The 25,050-nt window shown below is 41.4% G+C and overlaps 1 protein-coding gene across 5 annotated transcripts in view; it reads right to left on the bottom strand.

The window, feature by feature from the left end:
• MPV17L (MPV17 mitochondrial inner membrane protein like) overlaps positions 1-23,236 on the bottom strand; it is a 35,413-nt gene extending 12,177 nt beyond the window's left edge. Inside the window, exons 1-4 of one of the 5 annotated variants that reach the window (XM_073792278.1) lie at positions 22,599-23,236; positions 19,898-19,968; positions 15,421-15,450; positions 485-9,848 (exon numbers count right to left, since the gene is read on the bottom strand). In XM_073792278.1, the coding sequence (XP_073648379.1) occupies positions 9,783-9,848; positions 15,421-15,450; positions 19,898-19,968; positions 22,599-22,908 (477 nt within the window). In that variant the 5' untranslated portion in view covers positions 22,909-23,236 and the 3' untranslated portion in view covers positions 485-9,782. The other 4 variants (XM_033840275.2, XM_073792276.1, XM_033840276.2 and 1 more) reach the window with 4 other exon arrangements.
• Positions 23,237-25,050: the final 1,814 nt, after the last annotated feature.

A 25,050-nucleotide genomic window follows, 5' to 3' on the forward strand; every position in this document is an offset into this window, starting at 1 on the left:
TAATTAGTGTGTGGTTATCTGGCCAATGACACCAGTGTAGTGTACAATCCAAAAAGGGGATTGCAAACTCAATGCCTTCAGGGGCCAGGTGGGTAATGGAAATGAACACATTGGGCAGGTTGTCAGACGTAGGGAGTGAAGTCTACAGTGAACTCTCCGATGGAAGTAGATTTTTCAGGAGATGCCAGAAACCCAGGTTTTTAATATGAAATTTCCCATCTTCAAACTGTGATTGCCATAAAGCACTCTTGTGGGCCAGATCTGTCCATTCTCCCCTGCATGCCTCTGTTAAAAGACTCCTAGTTCATCTCTCATTTCTGTCTTCTTCTATCCTATGGAAGTCTGAACTTGCTTGGGTTCCAGTTTTCTTTTTGAGATAAGAGTTTCTGATACATGCTGTAGTTGTCTATTTGAGACATTGAGAAATTAAATCAATTTTAAAATTTTTATTATTTTTTATACAATTGTTAAAGGTTACACTCCATTTACAGTTATTACAAAATATTGACTATATTCCCTATGTTGTACAATTCATCCTTGTAGCCTATCTTACGCCCAATAGTTTGTACCTCCCTCTCCCCCACTCCTATATTGCACACCCCCAACTGGTAACCACTAGTTTGTTCTCTGTATCTGTGAGTCTGCTTCTTTTCTGTTATATTCACTAGTTTGTAGTGGTGTTTAGATTCCACATATAAGTGATATACAGTATTTGTGTTTCTCTATCTGACTTATTTCACTTAGCATAATGCCTTCCAAGTCCATCCATGTTGCTGCAAATGGCAAAATTTCATTCTCTTTTTATGGCTGAGTAGTATTCTACTGCCATACACACCATAAACATACCACATCTTCTTTATCCATCCATCTCTTGATAGACACTTAGGTAGCTTCCATATCTTGGCTATCCTAAATAACACAATTTTGTTTTTTGGCCGCACCGCACACTTGCAGGGTCTTAGTTCTCCGACCAGGGACTGAACCCAGGCCCTCAGCAGTGAAAGTGTGGAGTCCTAGCCACTGGACCACCAGGGATTTCCTAATAATGCAATTTAAAAATAAACTGTTTCTGCTTTATGGTCTTCATTTATTCAATCAAAAATGTCTCTTGAGTACCTATTGTAGGTCAGGTGTTTTTCTGGGAGCTTGGGATACATCAGTCAGCAAAAGAGACAAAGAATCCTGCCTCCCTGGAGCTTGGGGGAAGAGAAGGGTGGAAACATGCAATAAACAATAAACATAATAAATACATAAACTATATAGGATAGTAGAAGAAGACGTTACAGCTATGGAAAAATAAAGTAGAGCTGAGTAAGGAGGATTGGGAGAGTATAGCGGAAAGGGGGGCCAATGACAATTTTAACCAGGGTGGTAGGGGCAGACCTTATTGAGAAGATACATTTAAGCAAAGAATTGAAGGAGTTGAGGAAGTTGGCCATGAGATTATCATAGGGAAGAGCCAGTGCAAGGATCCTACAGTATCCAGCCTCCATTAGGGCCCCCAGTGACCCCCTGCCTCCTGGTGTTCATGCCCTTGAGGGCTGAATTTAGAAGAGAGGAGAAGAGAGTGTGGCAGAAGTGAAAGTGTGTGACTTGAAAACTAAGTCATAAAAGGCATGTGTTGGTGTTTTCTCGAGTGTTCTTTCTCTTGGATCTCACTCTACAGAAAGGTGTGTTGGGAGCTGCCCAATGGAGAAGTTCATGTGGTGAGGAACTGAGGTCTCCAGCCAACAGCCAGGTGAGTGAGTTTGGAAGCGGGTCCTCCAGCCCCAGTCAAGTCCTCACAGACGGCAGCCCCAGCTGCCATCTTGACTGTAACCTCATGGAAGATCCTGAGCTCCAACCACCCTGCTAAGCCACTCCCAGATTCCTGACCCACAGAAACTCTGTGAGATAATGTATGCTTTTTCTTTTAATTACACTTTGGGGTAATTTGTTACACAGCAACAGATAAATAATACAGACCCTAAATAAGACTGTGCCTGGAGAATGTGAGGCAGAGAGGGAAGTGGTAGGAACTGAGAACAGAGGGTCAAGGTGAAGGTGTGGTAGGATCTCCAGGCTTCTATAAGAATCCTGGTTGTTCCTCAGAGTGAGATGGAGAGCCACTGCCAGGGTTCATTCTCAGAAGAGTGACATGAGATGACTTACTGGTGTGACAACTGAATAAGAAGGTAGGATTTCTTTAGCACTATATAACAAATTATTTCATACTCATGATAATTCAGAAAAGCTTTTTCTTTTTTTCTCCCTTGCCTCTAATTTCTGTCCTTGATTATCCTGTCAGCCTTGGGTTTTCACTCAAGTCTTCCTTGGATATTCCATGTGGACCTTACATTCTAGCATCTTCCATATCTCAAAACCTCGTCCTTCTCCCTTCAGGAACCCATCCAGAAACAATATTTTGGATGCTGCCTGACTTCAGCAGAACTACTTTTAAACCTTTGTAAAATCCAGACACTCTACTCTTTGTTTTAGAGGATTACGCTACATTGTATCAAACATATTGAAATGCACCCACATCCCACATTTAATATAGATGATATAATTATGTGAATTGAGTTGCAGATTACTGGCCGACATTATATTCTCTTTTAAGAGATTTAAACTTACTGATTTTAATTTTGTGAGTTTTTTTTTGTATTTTGAAGCCATACCTATGTATGTGTAGACATTTATGTATATATGCATGTATGTATATGTGTACACACACACACACACTTCAAGTTTTAAACATCTTTATAAACCTTCAAAGGTCAAAGACCCTAATTGCTGTGCTTACAGTGCCCAAAAGGTAAGATAACCTGGAACTAGTTTCCTTATATCCTGTAGAACAGTTTCTCAACTTAGTACAATTGACATCTGGAGTCAGATTATTTTCTCTTGTGGGAGCTGTCCTGTGCATCGTAGGACGTTTAGAATCATCCATGGACTCTACCCACCAGATGCCTGTAGCACACCCTCTCCCCTCCACCCCACTGTGACAACCAAAAATGTCTCCAGACATTGCCAAATATCCCCTGGGTGTAGGGTTGCCAGATAGAATACAGAACTTCCACTTAAATATAAATTTCAGATCAACAACAAATCACTTTTATTCATATGCCCCAAGTGCAACATTTGGGACATAATTATACGAAAAAAAGTGTTCAATGTTTGTCTGAAATTCAAATTTAGCTGGGTGTCCTATACTTTTATTTGCTAAATCTGGCAACCCTACCTGGAGAGAAAAATTATCCCCAGATGAGAACCATTGCCCTCGATCTTAATTCCCGCCTCCGCCTTCCCTTCTCTCTTTGCTTGAGTTTTAATGGTATATTACTTATTACACTGGTTAGTAAAGTCAAAGAAATCTACTTTCTTCAACTTCAGGGGGTTTCTATGCATGAATGCAATTAGTGCCATTGTCAGTACTCATTTACACAGAAGTCAACCAACCAGTATTTCTTGAACTCCTTTGGGCAAAGCATTGGGCTAGAAGGATACAGAAGAAATATAAAATATAACCCTTAACTTGGAAGAGCTCCAATTTCATTGGGAGAAAATATAATACATACAAAATAGCTTATAATAGAGAATAAAACAAAATAAAGTGCTAAATTATCTGGTACAGACTATAAATGCTCTCAGAGTCAGGAGAAAAGAAGTGTAACAAAAGCCAGAACAGGCAGAGATGGCTTTGTAGCAAGGTGTCGGGGACTGGGCTTTGAAAAACAACTTTAAAACTAGAGTAGGTACTCAGTTCAATAAACATTTGGATTTTGTTGTTGTTGTTGTTGTTTAATTTTTTTTATACAGCAGGCTCTTATTAGTCATCAATTTTATACACATCAGTGTATACATGTCAATCCCAATCGCCCAATTCATCACACCACACCCCCCCACCCACCCGCCGCCTTCCCCGTTTGGTGTCCATACGTTTGTGCTCTACATCTGTGTCTCAATTTCTGCCCTGCAAACCGGTCCATCTGTACCATTTTTCTAGGTTCCACATACATGCGTTAATATACGATATTTGTTTTTCTCTTTCTGACTTACTTCACTCTGTATGACAGTCTCTAGATCCATCCACATCACAACAAATGACCCAATTTCATTCCTTTTTTATGGCTAAATAATATTCCATTGTATATATGTACCACAACTTCTTTATCCATTCGTCTGTCGATGGGCATTTAGGTTGCTTCCATGACCTGGCTATTGTAAATAGTGTTGCAATGAACATTGGGGTGAATGTGTCTTTTTGAATTATGGTTTTCTCTGGGTATATGCCCAGTAGTGGGATTGCTGGATCATATGGTAATTCTATTTTTAGCTTTTTAAGGAACCTCCATACTGTTCTCCATACTGGCTGTATCAATTTACATTCCCACCAACAGTGCAAGAGGGTTCCCTTTTTTCCACACCCTCTCCAGCATTTGTTTTTTGTAGATTTCCTGATGATGCCCATTCTAACTGGTGTGAGGTGATACCTCATTGTAGTTTTGATTTGCATTTCTCTAATAATTAGTGATGTTGAGCAACTTCTCATGTGCTTCTTGGCTATCTGTATGTCTTCTTTGAAGAAATGTCTGTTTAGCTCTTCTGCCCACTTTTGGATTGGGTTGGGTTTTTTTTTATCATTAAGCTGCATGAGCTGTTTATATATTTTGGAGATTAATCCTTTGTCCATTGATTCATTTGCAAATATTTTCTCCCTTTCTGAGGGTTGTCTTTTCGTCTTGTTTATGGTTTCCTTTGCTGTGCAAAAGCTTTGAAGTTTCATTAGGTCCCATTTGTTTGTTTTTGTTTTTATTTCCATTACTCTAGGAGGTGGATCAAAAAATATCTTGCTGTGATTTATGTCAAAGAATGTTCTTCCTATATTTTCCTCTAAGAGTTTTATGATGTCCGGTCTTACATTTAGGTCTTTAATCCATTTTGAGTTTATTTTTGTGTATGGTGTTAGGAAGTGTTCTAATTTCATTCTTTTACATGTAGCTATCCAGTTTTCCCAGCACCACTTATTGAAGAGACTGTCTTTTCTCCATTGTATATCCTTGCCTCCTTTGTCATAGATTAGTTGACCACAGATGCGTGGGTTCATCTCTGGGCTTTCTATCTTGTTCCATTGATCTATGTTTCTGTTTTTGTGTCAGTACCATATTGCCTTGATTACTGTAGCTTTGTAGTATAGTCTGAAGTCAGGGAGTCTGATTCCTCCAGCTCCGCTTTTTCCCCTCAAGACTGCTTTGGCTATTCGGGGTCTTTTGTGTCTCCATACAAATTTTAAGATTTTTTGTTCTAGTTCTGTAAAAAATGCCAGTGGTAGTTTGATAGGGATTGCATTGAATCTGTAGATTGCTTTGGGTAGTATAGTCATTTTCACAATATTGATTCTTCCAATCCAAGAACATGGTATATCTCTCCATCTATTTGTATCATCTTTAATTTCTTTCATCAGTGTCTTATACTTTTCTGCATACAGGTCTTTTGTCCCCCTAAGGAGGTTTATTCCTAGGTATTTTATTCTTTTTGATGCAATGGTAAATAGGATTGTTTCCTTAATTTCTCTTTCAGATTTTTCATCATTAGTATATAGGAATGCAAGAGATTTCTGTGCATTAATTTTGTATCCTGCAGCTTTCCCAAATTCATTGATTAGCTCTAGTAGTTTTCTGGTGGCATCTTTAGGATTCTCTATATATAGTATCATGTCATCTGCAAACTTCTTCTTTTCCAATTTGTATTCTTTTTATTTGTTTTTCTTCTCTGATTGCCATGGCTAGGACTTCCAAAACTATGGTGAATAACAGTGGTGACAGTGGACATCCTTGTCTTGTTCCTGATCTTAGAGGAAATGCTTTCAGTTTTTCACCATTGAGAATGATGTTTGCTGTGGGTTTGTCGTATATGGCCTTTATTATGTTGAGGTAGGTTCCCTCTATGCCTACTTTCTGGAGAGTTTTTATCATAAATCGGTGTTGAATTTTGTCAAAAGCTTTCTCTGCATCTATTGAGATGATCATATGGTTTTTCTCCTTCAATTTGTTAATATGTTGTACCACACTGATTGATTTGCATATATTGAAGAATCCTTGCATCCCTGGGATAAATCCTACTTGATCATGGTGTATGATCCTTTTAATGTGCTGTTGGATTCTGTTTGCTAGTATTTTGTTGAGGATTTTTGCATCTATATTCATCAGTGATATTGGTCTGTAATTTTCTTTCTTTGTGACATCTTTGTCTGGTTTTGGTATCAGGGTGATGGTGGCCTCATAGAATGACTTTGGGACTGCTCCTTCCTCTGCAATTTTTTTGAAGACTTTGGGAAGGATGGGTGTTAGCTCTTCTCTAAATGTTTGATAGAATTCGGCTGTGAAGCCATCTGGTCCTGGACTTTTGTTTGTTGGAAGATTTTTAATCACAGTTTCAATTTCATTACTTATGATTGGTCTGTTCATATTTTCTATTTCTTCCTGGTTCAGTCTTGGAAGGTTATACCTTTCTAAGAATTTGTCAATTTCTTCCAGGTTGTCCATTTTATTGGCATAGAGTTGCTTGCAGCAGTCTCTCAGGATGCTTTGTATTTCTGCAGTGTCAGTTGTAACTTCTCCTTTTTCATTTCTAATTCTATTGATTTGAGTCCTCTCCCTCTTTTTCTTGATGAGTCTGGCTAATGGTTTATCAATTTTGTTTATCTTCTCAAAGAACCAGCTTTTAGTTTTATTGATCTTTGCTACCGTTTTCTTCATTTCTTTTTCATTTATTTCTGATCTGATCTTTATGATTTCTTTCCTTCTGCTAACTTTAGGGGTTTTTTGTTCTTTCTCTAATTGCTTTAGGTGTAAGGTTAGGTTGTTTATTTGAGATATTTCTTGTTTCTTAAGGTAGGATTGTATTGCTATAAACTTCCCTCTTAGAACTGCTTTTGCTGCATCCCATAGGTTTTCGGTCATCGAGTTTTCACTGTCATTTGTTTCTAGGTCTTTTTTTATTTCCTCCTTGATTTCTTCAGTGATCTCTTGGTTAATCAGTGCGTTGTTTAGCCTCCATGTGTTTGTATTTCTAATAGACTTTTTCCTGTAATTGATTTCTAGTCTCATAGTGTTGTGGTCAGAAAAGATACTTAATACAATTTCAATTTTATTAAATTTACCAAGCCTTGATTTGTGACCCAAGATATGATCTATCCTGGAGAATGTTCCATGAGCACTTGAGAAGAAAGTGTATTCTGTTATGTTTGGATGGAATGTCCTATAAATTAAGTCCATCTAGTGTAATGTATCATTTAAAGCTTGTGTTTCCTTATTTATTTTCATTTTGGATGATCTGTCCATTGGTGAAAGTGGGGTGTTAAAGTCCCCTACTATGATTGTGTTACTGTCGATTTCCCCTTTCATGGCTGTTAGTATTTGCCTTATGTATTGAGGTCCTCCTATGTTGGGTGCATAAATATTTGCAATTGTTATATCTTCTTCTTGGATTGATCCCTTGATCATTATGTAGTGTCCTTCTTTGTCTCTTGTAATAGTCTTTGTTTTAAAGTCTATTTTGTCTGATATGAGAATTGCTACTCCAGCTTTCTTTCAGTTTCCATTTGCATGAAATATCTTTTTCCATCCCCTTACTTTCAGTCTGTATGTGTCCCTAGGTCTGAAGTGGGTCTCTTGTAGACAGCATATATATGGGTCTTGTTTCCACAACAAGAGAAGCCACCACAATGAGAAGCCCGCGCACCGCAACAAAGAGTAGCCCCTGCTCGCCACAACTAGAGACCCGGGCGCAGCAACAAAAACCCAACGCAGCCATAAATAAATAGATAAAGAGGTAAATAAATAACATATTACAAGCAACTTACCTATCACCCTTAAAAAAAAAATTCACACATCACCTGCAGAAGATTCTCTAATACTGTTCTCACAAATTCATTATTGGCCAAAAGCCTGGAAATTGTGGTTCACTTTAGTAATACTTATCATTATGGAGCAAAAACAGACTGCAAAAACTTGGCAAATTATAATTTTTGTGTGGTCGGTCTGTATGTTACTGTTCAGTATATTAATTTAATACTTCATGTCCCTTTATTAAGTCCTCTAAATATTGTTTTCTCTGGCATTCAACCCATGCATAAACTGACTTTTTCCCATTTTCCTTTCATAGAAAAAAGTTAAACTGGCCAAATGTACAACTTTACTGACATACTTTTTCCCCCCTAAGAACATTCTCTTAATCTTCAATTTAGAGGCCTGCTATTGAAGAAATCAAGTGGACAGGGAATATTTTCACTTTGGTTTAGCAGTTTCTGTTTCAACTTTCCAATTTACAACCCTTATGCAGAAGACATTCAGAAAGAATGACCCATGAAACTTTAACAAACCTGAACTCTACATGTTACTTTATTTCATTTGTTCTATCTCCCTTCAAATTCTAGAACTAAAAGCTAACAGATGGGTACAAGGAAAGGAATTCCATCTCCCACCCTCCAAGTTAACTTCCTGACAGCCACTTACTATTTCCATTATATCCACAACAGTTCAATTATAATATTGAAACAACAGAAGGGGACCTGATGGGAATGTTAAATGAGTGCAGCCACTACAGAGAATAGTATGGAGGTTCCTTAAAAAACTAAAAATAGAGCTACCATATGATCCTACAATCCCACTCCTGGACATATATCTGGAGTAAACTCTAATTCGAAAAGATACATGCACCCCAATGTTCATAGCAGCACTATTTACAATAGCCAAGACATGGAAGCAACCTAAATGTCCATAAATAGATGAATCGATAAAGAAGATGTGGTATATATATATATATATACAATGGTTCGAGTCCAACAGTAGAAGAAAAGCCAATGACCCAGTTTGAAGGCAGTCAGGCAGTAAGAATTCTATTACTTGGGATGAGGCCAGCCTTTTTGTTCTATTCAGACCTTCAGCTGATTGGACAAGGCCCACCCACATTAGGGAAGGCAATCTGCTTGACTTAGTCTACCAATACAAATGTTACTCTCATCCAAAAACACCTTCAGAGAAACACCCAGAATAATGACTGACCAAGTATCTGGGCACCCCGTGGCCCAGCCAAGTGGACACATAAAACTAACCATCACAAAGGGTAATTTAGTGGTGTGGAGAAGGCCCAACTATCAAGATTCCACCCAATTCCCCCTTTTTTGTTTTGGCCATGCCACATGGCTTGCGGGATCTTAGTTCCCTGACCAGGGATCAAACCCAGGGCCCCTGCAGTGGAAGCATGGAGTTCTAACCACTGGACTGCAGGGAATTCCCTCCACCCTTTTTAAATTTTTTTAATTTTTTTTATTTTTGGCTGTGTTGGGTCTTGGTTGCTGCGCGCGGGCTTTCTCTAGTCGCGGCGAGCGGGGGCTACCCTTCATTGCGGTGCATGGGCTTCTCATTGCGGTGGCTTCTCTTGTTGTGGAGCACAGGCTCTAGGCGCACGGGCTTCAGTAGTTGTGGCGCGTGGGCTCAGTAGTTGTGGCTCGCAGGCTCTAGAGCGCAGGCTCAGTAGTTGTGGCGCACGGGCTTAGTTGCTCCGCGACATGTGGGATCTTCCCGGACCAGGGCTCAAACACATGTCCCCTGCATTAGCAGGCAGATTGTTAACCACTGTGCCACCAGGGAAGCCCCCTCCACCCAATTATTAAAGACAAACAATCCAGTCTTTGTAGAGCTGGGGAGAGGTGTGACGAGATGGTTTTCAGAGGGTATGTGCAAGTTGGGCCAGGGGCATCAAAGCCTACAAGTCATAGCCATCTCCAAGAAAAGACAATTTTATGGGCCTGAGGCCAAAGTAGGTGAAGGTCTGGACTGTGCCCAGCTTAAGACAGAAACAGCTGCCTGCACATGGGGATGAAAATGAAAGGGCCATCAGTCCAGACTGCTCAGCAGCAGTCCAGAGGCAAAAAACAAAGATGCGAAATCCAAATTACATTCATTCATTCAGCAGTATTACAGGGCCTCTGCTACATGCCCAACACTGTGCTAGACATTTCAGATACAAGTATGCATAAGAAATATATTCTTCCCTCCAGAAGCTCAGTCTAGAAGGGAATACAAATATGCAAACAGATAATGATTATCCATTGTGGAAGGCTCACAATACATTGCAATGATAGCATAATGTAAAGTGTCTCAGAGGTCTTCTTGCCACAAAATACCCTCTTATCTCCACCCCCTCCCACCACAGCAATAGTTACTAAAATTCCATCCAGAGATTCATTTGTGTTAGCAATTAAAACACAAAAAAACAAAACTCAACTACAAAGGCTGTCATCCACATCTCAGTAAATTAGCTTAATAAACCTACTTTTCTAAATGTAGCTGAAATCAGTCAGATAGAGAGAATGGGAGTTTTGAGAGGTGAGGAAAAGACATGAGAACGATTTGGAAGATATTGCACTAAGTAAGAGAGAATGCAGGGAACGGGCATCCAGAGGAAGGAGAGGATCTCTGAAAAGAAAGGGGACACTTCAAGGTCAAAATCTTCAAGTACAAGGACCCATTAACTTTCTAATACTTTCAGAAAATGAACCTAATTTCTAATGGAAGCTGCCTCCAGAATGTTCACTCACTTCAAAATTCTCCCTAGGGCTGATTGATCCTTCCACATTTTCTTCCCCCAGAGGGAAGAAAAGATCCAAAGAGGAGGCTCTGCTACCATCTCTCTACATCATGGCTGTTATGTCACTTAAGTAGTCTGATCCCTAACTTCATCACAGTTATTCTGTCCCCTTGGATTGTCTTGGGTGGTCAGGGTTAGGGAGGGATGAAGGACAGGAGAAGGGGGCTTGTTATGGCCATTCGACAGAGAAAGTAAGGAAGGTATGGATAAATAAAGATTTAAGGAAAGGAAGACACAAGGGGGAAGAGAACTAAAAAAAAGATATGCTTCTAACTGATATATGCCAATAATGTTACTCAGTTACTAACTATTCCATTTTATTCACTTGGTTGGCTACTGCTCACAGTAGCTTGAAATTCCAAGTACATCCTTTATTGTTAATCTCCAGATTTCCCCTTTCACTTATTCCCCATTATTAAAAGAAAAATTTTCAATAGTTGTTTAATTGCATTTTCTGTTCCTTTAGATTCTAAACATTGTGGGTAAAACTAGGTTAAGTGTAGTCAATGCAAGGTCAAGATCTTCAGGCACAAAAAATCCATTAAATTTCTAATTTAATGAACCTAATTTCAAATGAAAGCTGCCTCCAGAATATATGGTTAAGCGTGTTCTGGGTATAATTTGTTTTGGCAAACACTATAGAAATTCACATAAAATTTCACTGAACTAAAAGTAAATTGCCCACCTAGCAAAAGATATTTTTCAATAGCTTCAAATGAATCCTAAAGGATGACAATTCTTGGAGAGAAATAAAGTATGGGTGAGTTAGAAATTGTAATTCTGGGTCATCTACCTCAATTAGAGAGACTATCTATGTTTAATTTGGTTGTGGTTAACACAGTTGACTTGGAGGCCTTATTTAGACACAACCTGAAATACCAAAGTTAAATCTCTATATCTATGTGTTTTACAGTGAAAGAAATGAAACAAAATTTTCTTCAAAGTATTAAAAACCAAAATTGCAATTATTAATGAAGTACTAGAATGTGAAACTGTTTTTCTCTTTGAATTATCTTTTAGTAGCTGTAATTTCTCTGATTCATTAAACACTTTTCTTATTCTGGCCCCCCAAAACATCAATACAAATAAGATAAAGTTTTCCTAAAGCACCCTTCATGAACCCCTAAATGAACCCCTAAATGCAAAATCTCATGAACCCCTAAATGCAAAATTTCACTGACTGTGTAGTGGGCAGATAATCACTTTGTCTGCTGAATCACCTTACTGACAGATTTTGAGGAAAATATTTTTACATGCCACTCTCAAACTTGTTATCAGAAATTGTTATGCAAAAAAAATTGCAAACTTGCAAACTCTCACATTGCCTAATTTTTCCTCACCAAACCCACTATGATATAGCTAAAAGGGAATAACTTTCATTAATTTTCCTACAAATGAAAAAGACTGATAGGTTACAAATTATGCATGATTTTTAATTACAAGTAAGCTGGACAGAAACATCTACTTTATTCAAAGTTGAGGAACAGCCAATGGAAATTTCCCTCTAATTTAGAACTTAAATGCCTTTCCTTTTTCTTCTCTTTCAAGATCTCATCTCATCTGATCCTATCATCACCACTCCAGTTCACAGACCTTCAGTCTTGCGACTTCCCATCCTTCAAGACCCAGCTCAGGCATCTCCTCCATGGAGCCTTCCCAGGTTGCCTCAGGCACCATGATTTCAAAGTACCTACTGCTTATGTCACTAACCTACAGCTGGGATGCATTACTTGAGTAATATTCAAGCTTTCTATTGACCACTTGTCACGGATGCTGTTCAAGCAATCAATGATGAATCGGATTAGATGTCCTGAGAACCTGATTATCAATTTCTTCACTTATACTCCCAACTAGACCACGGACTTCTTTTAACAGTTATCGCCTTGTTGTTTACCCTCTTCACATCCCTACAGTGGCCCTTTAATAACATTTATTATTTACATAAGGGTTATGAAATTTTATCTACTATGGTTATCCTGGTGGACTATAAGGATGGTTGCATCCACTTGTATAGAAGGAAAAGATCTCCCCTGAACTGAGAAATCATTTTTCAGTTATCTGGGTAAAAGGCGTATATCTGAGACTGGAAATGGAAACCATGAGTCCAAAAAGATGGGACTGGGCACTCTTGATTTTACTGGTAGCAGGGCCAAGGAGACAACTCCCCGGTAGTGGTGGCCAATGGCATAACCATACAATGACCATCAGGGCATCAGAAAAGTAGGAAAGCTGGGTAGATGCCATTAGAGTTACAAGGTAAATACCTCAAATGCCAGGACCCAGGATCAAAAAGCAATATTCTGTAAACTTTTTTCAAAAAAATGCTTCAACATCCTCTAAATTTCCCTTTTGTTTTCTACACCTATTAGGTCAAGTTGTTTTGAAAATTCAGTCTACCTCAACTCTGTCAAGGGAAATCAATGAAAGGTTTTGCCTTTGCCTGAGCAACCAGGGGGCCAGAAAAGGGGCCAGGTGGCAACACACAAGCAAGTTAAAGAAACCTTATGAATGGGAAAACCTGGAAGAAGAATAAGAGCCACCTGCTCTGTTCTAAACACTGGAAGGTTGAGAGCGTGTTTTACCAAGGACAGCAGCATTTTAAAACAAACACTGCATTATTTCGAATGAGTTCCATTTCTCACGCTAAAAAAAAAAGTAGTCCTGCATAAAAATTAAAAGGGTATTATTTGCAAAAATTCAGAGAATACATGCTACATATTCTCTCTACAGTACAGAGTAACACATTATTGAGTAAAGATTATCATACTTTTATGAATAATAAGCTTTTCCCCCTCGACAGTATAAACAAGGTTCGTTTTCTGAAATATTTTCCCAAACACTATTCTTCCACCATAAGTAATATTGAAGCTCATCTAAAAGATTGCCAGGTAGTTTTTTCTATAGTTACTCTGGATATTCTTTTCAAATGACAAAACGTGTCTTATATGTTGTGAAATAGCTCTTCTGTTGTACGAACTACTTTTAAAACTACTGAAAAAAAATTATTTTAGAATTAAACTATCTAGAAATTTCCTTACTCTTGCCCCAATAATGTAAAATATATTCATATCTGTTAAATTCAAATAAATCCACACTTAAAAGTTATTTACTTATGACATATCAATTTATATTACAAGTTATATAAATTATATGCTTAAAATATTTAGGCATACATTCTTAAATTAATCTTAAATATAAATTCTCAAGATAAATATATTAACATCTCAGTGCTTCACATCTTTAAATCTGTGAAACACTCCATGGGAAGCAACAGAATAGTGATGCAATTCTCGGGTGAAAATTGCTAAAACTTCTTGAAATAGTCAAATAATTGTTAAACCCACTGGTTTTGAAGTTAGAAAAACTGAGTAAATCTGAAAAACTGGATCAAGTTTCTCATGTACACCTTAAAGATTACCTATAAAGATTTATGTTAAAGCACTAATTTTAAAAAAGATAATATCAGTGTGAATTTGGGGTAACCATTTTCCCTGGAACTTTATGGAATAGAGTTCTCCCTTCCAGAAGAAAACTTATTAATTTTTTTTAGAAACTTCACTCAATATATTTCTTTTAAAAGTGAAATATTTTATATATTTCGTATATCTAGGAAATGGGATATTTAGCCAAGTGACTATGCTGAAAACTAAAAAACATTAACTAAAAAAATAATTAAAAACTATAAAAGTAGAAGACATCAGTAAAATACACTCTATACAGAACACTAATCACACACTGTGCACATTTCTTCTTACATAAAACGTACTTGCAGAACTTTAGTATTAGCATAACAATAAATTATTATACAGCATTTTAGGGGAAAATCTGGTTATTCCATATTCCTGATTGAATTCTGTGTAAACAGAAATTAACTATAAGGACTATTTTTGGTATAAAAGGTAATCTGAGCCAAAAGTGTTTAAGAGATAACCTGAGATTTTAGAAGAGAGATGTGTACAATCAAAATGGAAGCTCCTTAAATCAACTGGCAATAAAATATTAGACCAGAAATAGTAATGATTATAAACTGCCATTCTGCCACTGTTATTGATATTAACCAAAGTATTAGGGAAGAGAAAATACTAGAGAAGTATCAATAATACTTTCGGATTAGAATGAAAAAAAAGGAGATTTGAATAGAATTGAAAGTTATCATTGCTAATTAAAAAACAATTGGGTCGGGCTTCCCTGGTGGCGCAGTGGTTGAGAGTCCGCCTGCCGATGCAGGAGACACGGGTTCGTGCCCCAGTCTGGGAAGATCCCATATGCCGCGGAGCGGCTAGGCCCGTGAGCCATGGCCGCTGAGCCTGCGAGTCCGGAGCCTGTGCTCCGCAACGGGAGAGGCCACAACAGTGAGAGGCCCGCGTACCGCAATAAAAAAACAAAACAAAACAAAACAATTGGGTCTACAGAATAGTAATTCTTCAAAATGGAGCACATAACTGGTAAGCAGGGTACTTCATCTGCAGGCAATCCTCTGCATTTAAGGGGAAAAAATTAGGCAATTTCAGGGAGTTCTTGACTTGTTATTTCTTTGGGGGTCTTTCAACTTCATTTGTTCCCTTTATATAAAGGAAAGTAAAAGCTGACTTCAAGGTACCATCACCACCCTGTTGTGAAAAGCAGAGGAAAGTGGCCCACAGAAAACCACAGAGCCCAGTGTAAGCTGTTCTCCAGTGAACAGGAACGAGGCTGAAGTTGGTCAGCTATAACAGAGAGAGAAAGAGTCTTTTAGGGCTCATATAAACCAGACCCATGAGTTGGCATTCTAAGCAGTTTGAAACTCACCTGTACAAAAGGCCAGTACATCAGACCACTCTGGAATAAAGAGAAACTTTATTAGGATGCTTTTTAATCGCACAAAACGATCACACAGTTCGTTCTATAAAGCATTAAGAAACACCAGGCAGGTGGAATGTGGACGCGGTATTACATTTCAGACTAAGCAGATTAAATTAGACTACTTATGGTCTCTTGAGTGGAAGAGGGTAAGGAGTTGTACAAACAGCCGTTAGGCACAAGAATAAAGATTTTTATTATATTCACAAATTTACAATAAAAAGTCTACCTGAATCAGTACCAATTCTAGAAGACAACTGCTTTCAAAATAACAACACATATTTATTTATTTAAATTTATTCATATTTTACTTTTGGCTGCGTTGGGCCTTCGTTGCTGCGTGCGGGCTTTCTCTAGTTGCGGCGAGGGGGGGCTACTCTTTGTTGTGGTATGCGGGCTTCTCATTGCGGTGGCTTCTCTTGTTGTGGAGCACGGGCTCTAGGCGCACAGACTTCAGTAGTTGTGGCATGCAGGCTCAGTAGTTGTGGCTCACGGACTTAGTTGCTCCGCGGCATGTGGGATCTTCCCGGACTAGGGCTCGAACCCGTGTCCCCTGCATTGGCAGGCAGGTTCTTAACCACTGAGCCACCAGGGAAGTCCACAACACATATTTATATATTGCAATTTTCCTGTTGGCCCATGCAAATGATGCAAGGGAAATATTGATAAAATACAGGATCATCAATCAATTTTTAAAACTCTAGACTAAACTGTTCTTTATGGTGATTTGATAATAATATATTCTAACTACTTCATGCTACAGAATAAGTTTAGCTTTTAAGATGTATTTATTTGTGGGAATTCCCTAGTGGTCCAGGGGTGAGGACTCGGGGCTTTCACTGGTGGGGCCCAGGTTTGATCCCTGGTCAGGGAACTAAGATCCTGCAAGTCACGTGGTGTGGCCAAAAAAAAAACATGGATTTATTTTAACAGGCTTTAACCTGTTCATTCTGACAAAAGAGTCATCATTATGGATTTTTTTTTAAAGATAGAGATCTTGGTATGTAAATTATATCTTAAAAAAAAAAAGCTAGAGGTTTTTAAAATAGTCCTTACAAGTGGTATTACACTAGTAATATAAAGGTGGTATTATTTTTTCTTTTTTTGTTTTTACTAATTTTTATTTTCTAAAGTTTCTATAATAAACTGTTGCAATAAAAGCTATTTAAAGTTTAAAGTGTATACTCATTTAAGAATTTACTACTTTAGGGGCTTCCCTGGTGATGCGGTGGTTAAGAATCCGCGTGCCAACGCAGGAGACACGGGTTCGAGCCCTGGTCCGGGAAGATCCCACATGCCGTGGAGCAACTAAGCCTGTGCACCACAACTATTGAGCCTGTGCTCTAGAGTCCACGGGCCACAACTACTGAAGCCCATGTGCCTAGAGCCCGCGCTCTGCAACAAGAGAAGCCACCGCAACGTGAAGCCCACGCACCGCAACAAAGAGTAGCCCCTGCTCTCAGCAACTAGAGAAAACCCGCGTGTAGCAGCGAAGACCCAATACAGCCAAAAATTAAATAAATGAATAAATAAATAAATTTATTTTAAAAAAAAAGAATTTACTACTTTAGGAAAAACCCATCCAAACATGGCTTCACTTCTTATGGCAATTTTTTTTCTTCAGAATGTAGCCTCACTCAGTGTGCAGATCTTGGTCTCCCATGCCATTCCCCACAAAAAGGAAAAAGAACTCCTCAAAGAAATGGTTGATTCCAGGGCCAGAGTAGGGCAGGTACAAGGTACAAGATGAGCCTAGAACATCTATCTTTATGATATAAAGTAAGGAAGTGGCTTAAAAAAAAAAAAAGATGGGGGGACTCTCACAAGGAAATAGGAGCCAGCTTGAAGCGACTCTCACTGGCCAAGTCTGGGACATTTGCAAAACAAAAATAATTAAACACAGCAATGAGTTACAAACCATCGAAAAAATGGGAATCCCTGAGTCCCTACTGATAACAGAGAAATAAGCAAATAACTGGGAGAGAAAAGGGGGCTCTTGCTTACAGAATGCTGCGTGCTACCTAGTAAATGCGGATGGGTCACCGTAGATGTGTCCTTGCCCATCAACCCTACTTCCAATTCATCATCAAGACCTACCAATTCTATCTCCTAAGTATTTTTGAAATCCTTCCTCTGCCCACTGCTTCATGATTTCTTACGTGAACTTGGTCACAGTAACCCTCTAACTGGTCTCCCTTGCCAGTAATCACTTAAGTTCAAGATCCTTGGCATGGCCTTCAACACCTTCCGAGATCCAAAGTCATTTGCAGTTGTTCCTCAATTCATATTTTATATTCTATGAATAGCATCTCTTGTAGTTTCTCCCTTACAGGTACACCACAGTGTTTTATGCATTCCTTCCTCGGCTCCTTCTGCCCCTGGAAAGGCCCCAGGTATCCGCCTAACTCCCCTGAGTTCTTTAAGACTCCGCTCAGGCATAACCTGCCCCCGGAAGCTTTCCTTGAGCCGCGCCCTTACATCTCCATGCTGTGCTAAGTACCCGTTTGCATGCTCTGAGCACTGCTCCTGGCATTGAGGTTAATGTTTGTCTATTTACTTGTCTATCTACCCCACTACATTGTAAGTCCCTTAAAGACAGTAGCAATGTGTGTGCGTGTATCTCTCTCTCTCTCTCTCTCTCTCTCTCTCTCTCTCTATATATATATATATATATATATATGTTTTGTGTTATCTTCTGCTAACACCTAGTGCAATGCCTAGCAGATAGTTTCTTGTTATGGGAGATCTTCAGGAAAGTCCCCAAATGGTGCTGGGCATCAGACTGCCGATACCCTCTTTCTTCTCAAGGGCATAGATACAACTGACTCATTTGGAACCACTGTTTTTGTTGTGTTTTGCTTTTGGTTTTTTCTTTTTTAAAATATTTATTTATTTATTTGGCCGTACCAGGTCTTAGTTGCAGCACCCAGGATCTTCGTTGCCGCGTACGGGATCTTTAGTTGCGGCATGTGGAATCTAGTTCCCTGACCAGGGATCGAACCTGGGCCCCCTGCATTGGGAGTGAAGAGTCTTAACCGCTAGACCACCAGGGAAATCCCAGAACCACTGTTTTTAAAAAGGTGTGTAAAAGTCGCCACGTTTCTACCCAATGAAGATAGCCTGTATGTCTTCATTAAAGAAGGAGAATCTGAAATATCTGCAAATCCTTGGTCAAAGCCCCTTTCTTTTACAACTCTGCTTGGCTTGCTCTTCGTATAAATGTATAAATGTTCCTTTCCCAAAGTAAAGCAGAAGAAAATCATATTTGGATGTCACCATGGGCCCATAATTTTTGCCTCAAGAGAAGTAACAAGAGTTCTGAATGCTTTTCCCCCCGGAGGAGCTCAGCAGCATGTGGCTTCCACCCTCCCTGTCATCTGCCTTCAACCACCAAGCGGGTGATAATGGTTCTCGTGCTCAGAATAGTTCAACAGAAGATGCTGGGGGTGTGGGTGAGGGTGGCGGGATGGCTGGGGCTGGCTTGGCACTGCTTTTGATCAGGAATTAAGTAGATGTGGAGCCCTAGACAAGGCTGTGTATATTCTGGAATCCTGAAAATTCACCTCATTGTCATTAATAGAATCAAATAGAATCAAACATTGTCATTAATAGAATCACACTAGGCCAGAGATGGAAAGCATCCCTGACTCTGCCAGGTCTTGAGGACACTGCTCAATAAATCTTCATTGAATAAATGAATAGATATTTGTGGGATTGGATCATATATATATTTGTACTGAGCAAACAGGGCAAGAGGTGACTTGATTCCAGCCTCAGGATAACCCTGGGAAACACCTTCCTTTTCTGTAAATACCTCTGTGATGTCAAGAAGGTTCCTTTCGTAGGGACTCAGCAGAATGCACACTTGGAAACATCAGCTCTAAATGTGAGAATGATTCCATTAAGCCACTCACATTCTACTATTCCTATTTTGCAATAACTTCTTTGGCTCCAAAAAAATCACCGTGATCACTAACAAGAATAAATATAAGAATGTCAGAAATCGTTGTGAACATTGACTAAAATTCAGAGACACATATAGACACTCTTAAAGCTTCTCATTCAACTATCAAAACAAATTTAAGATCTGTCAAAATATAGTACCCTGTGCCAACCAACTGGAGCCCTAATTTAAGAATTTTTTTTTTTTTTTGGTGGTACGCGGGCCTCTCACTGTTGTGGCCTCTCCCGTTGCGGAGCACAGGCTCCAGACGCGCAGGCTCAGCGGCCATGGCTCACGGGCCCAGCCACTCCGCGGCATGTGGGATCTTCCCAGACCAGGGCACAAACCTGCGTCCCTTACATCGGCAGGCAGACTCTCAACCACTGCGCCACCAGGGAAACCCAAGAATATTTTTATTTAAATGTATTTAATGTTAAAAAGATACAAAAAGATCCTGGTCGTATTTTCAAAAGTCTGTCTTACCTTATATGAATTCCAGAATTTCTGTCTCAGGTCCAAAAATATGTCATCCTTTTCCTGGAGAATACTCATACCTATTTGAAAAAACACACACCAAAAGAATTTTAAAAGATTTAATACGAAGAATACTATATAACAGCTCATGTTCAAGTTTTCTATTCCAATATGCAAGGTAACCACCACTATCACTAACTCAGTATGTTCCGTCTGACCCAACAGTGAAAACAAAAGATAATCTCCATTCTAAAGTTAGGTAAATTTTAAAGTGATGATAAATATGAACTGAGAATAGCAGGGTACCGAGTTATAGCAGAATGATTATTTTTTTAAAATCTGTTAGAGAATTCACAAAAACCTCAGTGTTAGCATGGTGGGACTATTGGTGACTTTTCTTCTCTCCCTTCAAAACATGTTGTGAAATGTTTAAAATTTTAAAAATTTAATTTCCTTCTTTTACAAAAAGGCTGCTGGGCTCTGGGTATTCTAGCAACTTCAGATTTCCCATCTAAGAGGCTTTCTAAATGGAATTTGAAAGCAGAACACCAGTTCAGACTTCCTAAAAACATCCGGAAAACTTTGACGTTCAACAACCCTGAAAAGGAAGTCAGGGAACAAGGACAAAACCCTCCTATTTTAGGAAAATGACAGTGCTTTAAAAAGTCTCCTCCAACTCTGATTAGGAAGAAGGGGAAATAAAATCTTTTTAGTCAATTGCAGGGGATTCTTAGAACAGGACCGGTAAGAAAACGGAGCCCAATATTGGTAATAGTATTCCACTTACCCAGCACTAATTAAGGGCTAAGCACTTGATGTGTTTTCTTTCATCTGACCCTCCTAACACTCAGCTAAGGATGATGGAGTTGCAGAGGAGGAAAAGAGCTCAGAGAGGTTGATAGTGATCCAAGTCCAACCCAGGTGTGGATTCCGAGCCAGACCTTTCAATCACAACTATTCTACCTCCCAAGGCAGCCCCAGCACAAAGGAACATCTGATACAGGCAATTTCCAAGTCTGAAGTGCCTTGAACAAACATCCAACCCACCCCCTTCCCACCATTCCCCCTTCAGTTTAACATGAGGAGAGGGAAACAGGGCCCAGAAATCTGAAATGCAAAACAAAGAAGCAATGTGGGCAGGAATCGGTTTCAGGGGCCTCGGGCTTGAACCACAGGCCCCAGCAGCCCTGTGACTGCAGCATCTTTCTGGTTTCAGGAACACTGACATTCCCCAGGGAGATGAAGACCATGACATGGATTGTGTTGCTTTCGGGCAGGTCGTTTATCCCTTTGAGCCTCAGTTTCCTTGTCTGTAACATGGGAATAACAATACCTGCCTCACTGGGTTGTTTGAGGATTAGATAGGAATCTGACTCCCAAATGCCAGCAGCCCCCAACCCTCCATCCCATCACCAGAGTACAAGGGCACTGCAGTAACAGGCATGAGGAACCTGTTTGCCAATCTGGCCTGGAAGTCACGCGCTGGGATCAGAGACAGATCTTCTGATAAATCAGGCAGCTCCTGGTCTCAGGTCCTCTATCCCCTGACCTCACTGACCCCATGGGCCATGTGGTTGGCACTGCATCAGGCATGTTTCCTGTGGAGTTTGTGAGTGACTCTGGCCCCCAAAATAAGATCCAAGGGGCAGTGTAGGTTCCTTCAAAGTGGTGACTTGACCACTTCAACACAGTTTAGAAGAAAGCACCAACAGCCACTGACAAGACCCCTTGGGGGATCTGTGATCTCCAAGGCCAAGGCCAGGCCCAGGACCCTTGAATTTTCTTAGGGGATCGGGTGCCCCTCCCCTGCCCACTCCCTTCCAAGCAATAGAAAACGCTATGAAGATGAAGGCCACAGAGCCCTTGCCATTGTTTTTAGAATTTAGGGCGCTAAGAAAGGTTCCCAAAGTCAGGCCCTCAGGCTCCAGGGTGGACTTTTTGAGGAGGGGGCTCCCCAGACCCTCACAGGTACACAGTCCTCTCATGGCAGGGGTCCGAGGTCTCCTGACATTTTCTGTGGGTTTTGATATGGGGATGGGACCCCCTTCAGGGAAATCTTGTTACAAAAGCAGCACTACCGCCCTGAGCACACATTTTGAGGGGAACCGGGCCGCACCTCAGATTCCACCGGCTCTGCCCGCACCATCCTGAATCCCCTCACCTTTTGTTTGTATGTTGAAAAGGAGTATCCCGCCAGTGGAAAGGAGACCCCGCCCCACAACATGGTCACGGGGCTCACAGCTGACATGGTAGCAAGCTGGGGTCTCCTCGACGTTCCCGTGGACCTTTATCAGGGGAAAACGGATCCCCAGCCCTGCCTCCTCACTTCCGGCCTACGTATGCCCCAGGACCCCTGAAACCTCCAGCCCCAGACTACGGGCAACCCAGCGTCCGAACTGCGACCTGGCCCCCTAATTCCTGGCCTCTCCGGCAACCTTCCCTCAATTTCTTTCCCCTCAATCCTGTTAATCCACGGTCCCCAAACTTCTCGACCCTCGCACCTCGACCTCCGGCCCTCATCCAGACCCTCCCAGTCCCCTGAACCCTGGCCCCCACCCCAGGATTCCAGCCCCGGTCCCCGGCCCCCAGAGCCCCAGCCTCCTGCCTGGTCCCAGCCCCTGAAACCCCGACCCCTGCCTCTCGTCCCCCAATTCCGGATCCGCCTCAGTCCCCCAGTTCCGGCCCCCAGGTGCCTGGCTCGGCTACTCACCGAAGTAGAAGGCAGAGACGTACACCGGCCCGCCGAACGCCTGGTCGCACAGCACCTTGGCCAGGACGGCGCGCGGCGCGCGCCCCGGCAGCGCGCGCTCCAGCAGGCGCAGCCACACGTAGTTGAAATTCGCGTGGAAGGCCACGGCCACGGTGGCCACGTGCCGCGTCTGCCGCCAGTCAGCAGGGCCGCCCCGCAGCCGCTGCTGCAGCGCGTCGCCGGCTGAGAAGAGCGCGGCGTAGAGCAGCACGTTCGTGGGCCAAGGGTAGCGCCGGACGGTGCGCAGGAGCTCCCGCCACCAGCCCGCCATGCCCGTGCCCTGGGCGCCGGCCAGGGACCGCCGCCAGCTCCGGGCCACGCCCACCGCCCCCTGCCCCCCTACCCCCTACCCCCCCGGCCTCCGCCCTCTGCCCCCAGCCACCGGCGCACCGTCTCCCGCCACCTGCACCTGCCTCCTCTCCACGCTCGAAGGCGATTGGGCGCCCCGCGTACACCCAACTGCACCGACCAATCCCGTGGCCACTGGCGATCCTGGAGGCTGAGCTTTTGAAATACTGCTGGTCCGCATATGCATTAACCCCTTACAAGTCATGTCCAGAACAGGCAAATCCTTACAGACTTAAGGGGCTGGGCGATGGGGGGGATGCGAAGTGACTGCTAACCGGGTGTGGGATTCTTTTTTGGGGTGATGAACTATTGTATAATTAGATAGTGGTAACAGTTGCACGGAAAACCATTAAAGACCCTTTTAAAAATTTTATTTATTTATTTTTGGCTGCGTTGGGTCTTCGTTGCTGCGCGCAGGCTTTCTCTAGTTGCGGCGAGCGGGGGCTACTCTTCGTTGTGGTGCGCGGGCTTCTCCTTGCAGTGGCTTCTCTTGTTGGGGAGCACTGGCTCTAGGCGCACGGGCTTCGGTAGTTGTGACGCATGGGCTCAGTAGTTGTGGCCCACGGCCTTAGTTGCTCTGCAGACCAGAGCTGGAACCCGTGTCCCCTGCACTGGCAGGCGGATTCTTAACCACTGCGCCAACAGGGAAGTCCCTAATTACACTTTAAAATGATGAATTGTATGGTATGTGAATTATATCTCAAAACGAACCAAAAAAGGTTAAAGAAGAAGGGGAAAATTGGGGAAAAAAAGTGGTGTGGGCAGAATACCAAAACTCAGTTACCAAGACGGCAGTGTATTTTAAATGTCTTAACATACAAGGAATTCACACTTTCGACACACACACTGACTATGTAACAGTCTTTAGAGACAATGTCAGAAGTTAAACTTTGAGGCCTTTCATGAATGTGAGGTGGGATTCAATGGGGCTACTGCCTTCTTTTCAGAGTCTGTGCCTCAATGAATATTACCTCCCAAATCATATGCTGAGGTCCCAAAAGCAGGGGGTCATTAGAAACCCAAACAGCAGATGTAACCTCTGATCTCATGGAAATCAGTTCCTCTTTGCTTCTTTTCCTCTATTTTTCCTTCCTTCATTGTCACACCCAATTCCATTCTCAATTTCTCCCTCTCTCTTCTATTTGTTTACCCTATTTTAGTTAATTATTAATTTTTTGATTTTTAACTTTTTATTTTGAAATAATTCCAGACTTTCTGAAAACTTGCAAAAATAGTACAGAGTTCCCATATATTCTTCAACCAAGCTTCCCCCAATATTGACATCTTACATAACCATAGTACAATTTTCAGAACGACTGATGTAATACTATTACCCAATCTACAGACCTTATTCAAACTATTGCCAATTGTCCCACTAAAGTCCTTTGTCAAGGACTGGCTTTCAATTCTGGATCACTTTGCCTTGTATTGAATTGTCATAGATCACCTTAGTCTCCAATCTGGGGCACTAATCAGTTATATCGTAGATTGTTCCTCAGTTTGTCAACCCTACCGTTATGGGCTGCATTGTGTCCCCCCAAAATTCATATGTTGAAGCCCTAACACCCGGTACCTCAGAATATGACTGTATTTGGAGATAAGACCTTTAAAGAGGTGATTAAGTTAAAAATGAGGCCCTGGGACTTCCCTGGTGGCACAGTGGTTAAGAATCCACCTGGTGATGCAGGGGACACCGTTTCAAGCCCTGGTCCGGGAAGATCCCACATGCCGTGGAGCAACTAATCCCCTGCGCCACAACTACTGAGCCTGTGCTCTAGAGCCCGCAAGCCACAACTACTGAGCCCACGTGCCACAACTACTGAAGCCCGTGCGCCTAGAGCCCATGTTCCACAACAAGAGAAGCCACTGCAATGAGAAGCCTGCACACTGCAAAGAAGAGTAGCCCCCGCTCACCGCAACTAGAGAAAGCCTGCGCACAGCAACGAAGACCCAACACAGCCAAAAATTAATTAATTAATTAATTAAAAAAAATTTTTTAAATGAGGCCCTTAGGATGGGCCCTAATCCAATCTGACTGGCGTCCTAATAAGAAGAGGAAATTTGG

Source organism: Tursiops truncatus, chromosome 15, assembly GCF_011762595.2.
Source record: "Tursiops truncatus isolate mTurTru1 chromosome 15, mTurTru1.mat.Y, whole genome shotgun sequence".
In the NCBI taxonomy this organism is placed as follows: domain Eukaryota; kingdom Metazoa; phylum Chordata; class Mammalia; order Artiodactyla; family Delphinidae; genus Tursiops; species Tursiops truncatus.